General features: G+C 57.7%; 1 protein-coding gene across 1 annotated transcript in view; it reads right to left on the bottom strand.

Moving 5' to 3' along the window:
- Positions 1–201: 201 nt before the first annotated feature.
- Positions 202–6,000, bottom strand: part of CERS4 (ceramide synthase 4) — a 31,999-nt gene continuing 26,200 nt past the window's right edge. Inside the window, exons 3-11 of the mRNA XM_037158930.2 lie at positions 5,270–5,387; positions 4,416–4,534; positions 4,277–4,334; positions 3,857–3,907; positions 3,426–3,518; positions 3,107–3,235; positions 2,599–2,705; positions 787–943; positions 202–685 (exon numbers count right to left, since the gene is read on the bottom strand). Of these exons, the coding sequence (XP_037014825.2) occupies positions 509–685; positions 787–943; positions 2,599–2,705; positions 3,107–3,235; positions 3,426–3,518; positions 3,857–3,907; positions 4,277–4,334; positions 4,416–4,534; positions 5,270–5,387 (1,009 nt within the window). The 3' untranslated portion in view covers positions 202–508. The remainder of the gene's footprint in view (positions 686–786; positions 944–2,598; positions 2,706–3,106; positions 3,236–3,425; positions 3,519–3,856; positions 3,908–4,276; positions 4,335–4,415; positions 4,535–5,269; positions 5,388–6,000) is intronic.

Genomic DNA, 6,000 nt, shown 5'->3' with positions numbered 1-6,000 from the left:
GGTGGAAGGGGGTGGCTTGGCTAAGGCATTGGCTGGGACTCAGGGACTTGCCTGGGGGAATCTCCAAGGGCTGCTTGCTGTCCGGGTACTCTGGGACCAAGCATATGTCTTGGGGTGGCAGTGAGTGTCCCTGTCAGTGGAGTATGTAAACAGAGTCCTGGCTTCCTTGGGGCTTCTGAGGAGCTATGACAGGACACAAAGTCAGGCAGAGGATTTGGCTCTGTTCAAGTTTTATTGGACTGCTTTCACACTGGGGCTCTTCACAGTCCCCGGACTGCAGGTTCATGGTGACTCTGGTGGGCTGCAGCACCCTGCTGCTGCCCACTGCCCAGCTCTGTCTAGTGCCCCAAGGAAAGGAGCGAGGGTAAGCAGAAGGAAGGGTCTGGAGACAGGTCATGAGCCCTTCCCCCACCCTGGGGTGGGGCCCTCCCTGTTTCCACGAAGCTGGCCGGTGCAGCCACCCCACAAATCCAAGGCACTGGGAGGAGCACAGTCAGTCCTTGGCTAGCTACGTGGCCAACATATGCCCACTGGCCAGCTGCCTAGCTGCCCGGCTCCGAGGGCCATCAGTAGAGGCCACCCCAGGTCCCTGAGATGCCCCATTCTCGAGCTCCGGATGCTCCCGGGCTCCCTCCTCTTCGCTCGACTCCGACTCCTCTATGTCACTGCGAATGTCCTTCTCCATCTGGGAAACAGAGAGTGGGTATGGGGCTGGGCTGGGGCTGGGCTGGGGCTGGGCTGGGGCTGCTGGACAGCACATGGGAGCCCACCCTCACCTGGCCCTACCTGGCCTTTCTTCGTGAATCTGTGGATCATACGAAGGAGGAGGCAAGACCAGAACACATGCAGCAGTTGCAGCATCACCAGAAGTGAGTTGAAGAAGTAATAGCCAAAGAAGGGGGCCGAGTTGGCAATGGACTCGTAGTACGTGGTATAGAGGATCCTGAGGTAGGTGGGTGGGCAGGCAGAAGGGAGAGGTGGGCTTCACCAGCAACTCTAGCCCCCAGTCTTAGGAAGCTCTAACATGTGTGGCCTTCCCTGTTCCAGAACTTCTGATGACTTCCCTGTTGTCCCCAGAGTAATACCTATGCTCTTCAGCTGGGTATTTAAGTGCCCCCCTCTCACTTGGTTACACGTTAAATAAGATCACACAAGCTTACTAATCATGCACAACCATGAACCCCGACAGGGCACTTAGTATTCCAGTTGCTGTCCTGGGTGGTCCTTTCACACTTTTCCTTCTCTTCTCAAGCTGCTTTTTCCCCCTCACTCAGCAAGCTTCTCCCCCCCCCCCCACCGCAGCCACCCTCACCCAAATCAGCTGTAAGGTCACCAGTGACCTGCTTGGCTCAAGCAGAAGGTGCCCAGCTGGTCCTCCCTCCTCCCCAAGACCCTCCCCTTGTGTGCTTTCAGGGGCCCACACTCCCACCTCCTCAGGTCACAGCCACTTCCTCTTGCCCCTCTACCCTTCCCCTGACTGGTACACATCTCCACACCTTGTCCCTGCATGACCTGTCTGATCTCATGGCTGCAAACACCAAACATTCACATCTCTCCTGTGTCCACTGTATCCTCTATGACTTTTCTTGGTGGCCTGCAGGCCCCTTAAACCCAACATAGTCAAAGCTGAGCTCCTGATCCTCAAGGAACAACTCTGAACTCAAAACCACATCATGACTTGAATGTTTCCCGAGTCCACCCACTTCTCTCACCTGCACTGGCCCAGTCCCATCACTGCTCACTTGGACCAGTGCAGTGGCCTCTGTCCTGGTCCCCCAGCTCCTGGCTGGGCGGTGGGGACTCTCACTAGCTGTTCTCTCTCTAGCCACCAGAGGGCGCCTATGAGCACCCAAGTCAGGTCCTCTCCCTCTTGGACTCCGTATCCTCCACTTAGCTTGGGATGAAAACCCAAGTTCTCCAGGCCCTGTACAACCTGTCTGGTCCCCTTCCTCCCCTTACCTCACTTTGCTCCTGCCATATGGGCTTGCTGTTCCTCCAACAAACCAGGCACAGTCCAGGCGCAGGGCTTTTGGTTGTGCTGTTCCCACTGCCCGGAAGCCTTTTCTGCTCTGATCAGCACTGCCCCTCCTCGCCTCACTCCAGTCTTTCTGCGTGAACACTGTCAGAGATGCCTTCCCTGGCCATGCCTGTAATTCCAATTACCCACACACTTCCTGGGCCTGTCTTTATTTTCTTATTAACATGATCACCACTCTGTTGTGTGCTCTCTATCTACTTATTTGCCTTACTTATTCAGTCTCCCAGTGTCAGCTCCACGTGAGCAGAAATCACATTGCTCCCTTTGCTGGGAGAGGCTCAGCTAATACACTGGGCGAAGGCTTCAGTGAGCTGGCCACCAGTCCCGCCATCCATTCCATGTTTCAGGCACACGGGGAACAAAGACTGAGCCATTTTCTGTCCCCTTCACCTCTGGGCTCATGCTGTGCCCTGGGCTGGGAACACAACAGCCTTCTGTGCCTCCTCCTGGAAGCCTCACAACCAATACCCCCTGCTCCCTGGGTCTGAAACAGAGTGAGACAGGCCTGGATCCAGCTGCGCCCACCCATCTGTCCAGCACCTACTGGAGGGCTGACTCACTGGGTGGGGAAGAGCACGAGGCGAGTGTAGAAGAAGACCAAGGAGAAGATGATGAAGAGTGAGTTGCACACGGGCCACTGGTGCGCATAGTTGAACATCTTACAGGCCTGCGGAAGACAGCAGAGAGGGAAGGATTCGGGTGGGTGGTGGTGGCGGTGGGGAGACCAGGTGGGAAGGAGGGGGGCCTTTTCCCCAGGAAAGGGCACCATGGGGCGGAGCCTTATTTCCAGAAACTGCCTACAAAGGTACAAACTGGGTCTCAGAAGCTTCAATTCCCTGGAAGGGCGGGGCCTCACTTTCCAGGAATCGCAGGAGGCGGGGCCTCACCTCTCAGGAAGACAGAGAGGGGCTGGGACTCATCTGCCAAGACTGACTAGGGTGAAGTCTGCTCTCCCTGGAAAGTGGAGTGGGCGTGGCTTCACTTTACTAGAAGCCTGAGAGGGGCGGGGCCTCATCTCCAGGGGCCCTAGGCAGGCGATAGGACCTCTGAGAAGGGGGCTAGACCCACCTCCATCAGGTAGTCCGCAGAGTCATGCAGTAGCAGCACTAGAGAGCCAATGCGCAGCAGGTTCGTGCTGTAGGAGAAGGTGAGGAGGATGATGGTCACGAGGTGGTGCACTACCTGCTCCTTGATATCCTGCAAGAGACAGCAGGTCACTGCCAGCACATGGCTGGGCAGCTGGAGGGGCTCCCCAGGCGGTTGGTTGGCACCACGATTTGTGCCTGGGGATCTCCAGGTGTCGGTGAGGCCATCCCTCCCCAACTGGAACTGGACCCTGACTCCACAGCTCATCACTTCCCCAGCTGGACTCTTGGCGGGGCCTCACCTTGCGCCTGACATCGAAGGGCAGAGTGATCAGCAGGGAAATGTAGAAACTCAGCTCCAGGAGGTACCAGTAGTACAGGGCCGGCTTCAGGGTCTGTGGCAGGGCAGTGACGCAGGGTTAGATGAGGGGTGGAAACTCCCTCAGGGTCCTCGGTGTGCTCATAACCAGGATACTGGAATCCCAGTGAGCCAAGAAGGTGTGAGCTCCCTATCTCAGGAGGTAATCAAGGGTAGTGGTTTTGTGTCTGCTCCTGCTCCTGCTCCAAATTTCCTGACACCCAGCCCCTCTCCATTCCCCAGGGGATGCTGAAACAGACAGCAGGACTTGGAGGGGATTACAGAGTCATGTCCAGGTCTGACTCTGCTGCCTTTGGCCATATGAACTCTGACCACTCCAATTCCCCCTCCAGCTCCAGGCAACCCGTCACTCACCTGATGTGGGTAATTGTCCCAGCACATCACTGGCCTCCACAGCCATGACTCCTGTGAGGACACAGACATCTGAGGCTGCCCAAAGATCAGACCTCAGCCCCCCACACTGGGCCCAGGGCCCCCTTGGGGGTCTCCTGGCCCTTGGTACTGTTGTCACTCAGCTCTGCTGTGTCCCTCCTGTTTATATCTCTGTTCTCACTGCAGATGAGGAGCTCACTCACTGCCCGACCCCAGCCCCACACACAGGAGGTCCCAACAGGCTTCCCCAGGACCCTGCCAAGTTCTCGCTCCCTTCTCTGTGCACATGCTTTCTTCCCCTCTGCCCACATGCCTTCCCGCCTCCAACCCCAAGCTGGGCCTGGCCCATAGTGGGTGCTTGTGGGGCAGGCAGAGAGCCAGGGAGCAGTCAAGAACACTCACGTGGTAGAGGACTGAGAGGCCACCAAAGAAGAAGAACAGATAGAAGACGAACCTCCAGCTGCAGACAGAGAGGACGCCCATGAGGCAGCTGCTGATAGAGCACACCCCTTTCCCCTCCCCAATCCCACCCCAGGCCGACCTAGCCTCACAGAACTTCTTGGTCAGGCAAGGCCGGTCCTGATTTCGGCGTCTTCGGAACCAGCGTTCAGTCTGCCTCAGTGTGAGGCCACACTGGGTGGCCAGGATGACCATCTGAGGCTGGGGAGGGGGGGGTGAGGACCAGCGTCACAGAGGTAGCTTCCCACTCCTGTCGCAGGACTGGTGGGACCCATCCCCTGTAGCCCTAGACCTCACCTGTGGGGCTCTCTACCTGTGAAGATAGGGAAGTAGGGAGGTATGGGGTGGACCCCCAAACAGTCAGGCCTTAATGAGAACCCAGCCCTGCTCACAGGACAGACTGAAGACTGATGAGGGCTGGGAGCAGCTCCCCACAGAGGTTTCCCTCCACCCCTCCAGAACAGTGGAGTCTCACCCTTGCTTCAGGCAGGCACTTGAGACCTTGTTCCCCATGTGTGCCTGCAGAGGGACTGACAAGAGACAGGGATCACAAGGCTCTATATTCTGCAGGAGCTGCCCCCTGTGCCTGGGGTAGGAAGACCTCTCCCTTCCTCTTCCTCCTGAGGACCCAGCCCAGACCCTGCCCACCAGGCAGGATAAGGACTGAGGCAGGGGCATAAGACTGCAGAACCCCCAGAGTATCTGAATACTCTCCCCCAGGGCAGGAGAGATGCTGGTTCCCCAGAGCCTCTCCAGGCTCAGGAGCTGCCCATTGGTCAGCTGGGCTCACTGATCAAGGTCTGGTTGTCATGGAAGAGCATAGGTGCCCTGGGCTTTCTCTGTCCCCAACAAGTGGGCCACAGGCCACCCCCAGGCCTCATCCACACAGCAGCCATGTGGGCAGATGGGGACGGAGGAGGGTGGTCTGGCCCTCACCTCAGTGAGTCTCCGTCCTTCCACCAGGAAGTGTTTTTCCAGTGTGGCGTTGGGTTGCACCGGCCTCCTGGCTCGATTCTTCACACCCAGCCACTGGCTTAGGGGCAGGCCGATGAATCTGGGTGCAGGGGACACAGGGTTCATCAGTCCACACGAGGAGGGACATACATGCTACAGGTGGTGACCCTGAGGCTGGGCAGGGCCAGGTCATGTCCTAGAACTCTGGAGGGGATCCTGGCTGCTGCATTAGACTGAGTGTAAGAAAGGCAGCTGGGCTGGAGTGTGAAGGTCAACTTTTGGGGTACACAATCACCGTCATTCAATATAATCCCAAACTAGGGGTCAGAGTCCCCTCACTGCCTGTGCCCTGGTGGCCTAGGGTCCTGGTCTGGCCCTATCTGCGCTGTGGCTCCCACTCAGGTCTCCCCTCTCCCAGCCTCACCCTCTCAGGGGGAACAGCCGGAGGAGCTAGACTCTGATCAATCACCACATTGCCCACAAGGGGGCTCCCAAGGCCAGGGGTCAAGACAGAATCTCATCTCCATCATTCCACCTGATGCCTTTGGGATAACACTCCCACCTCAGTTAAACACACAATCTTGTTCTGGGCTCCAGTAGTGAACCTGGGCAAGGCCCTGACCCCTATTCTCCATCCTGTGGGAAAGCAGACCCACCCATCAAGGCCTGGCCAATGGGGCCTCTCAGAATCCCTCAGGCAAAAGCCTCAGACC

This window comes from Artibeus jamaicensis, unplaced genomic scaffold (assembly GCF_021234435.1).
Source record: "Artibeus jamaicensis isolate MK-2021 breed Jamaican fruit bat unplaced genomic scaffold, CSHL_Jam_final contig_648, whole genome shotgun sequence".
In the NCBI taxonomy this organism is placed as follows: Eukaryota; Metazoa; Chordata; class Mammalia; order Chiroptera; family Phyllostomidae; genus Artibeus; species Artibeus jamaicensis.
The sequence above is the reverse complement of the archived record's forward strand: the minus strand, read 5'-3'. Positions and strand labels throughout refer to the sequence as shown.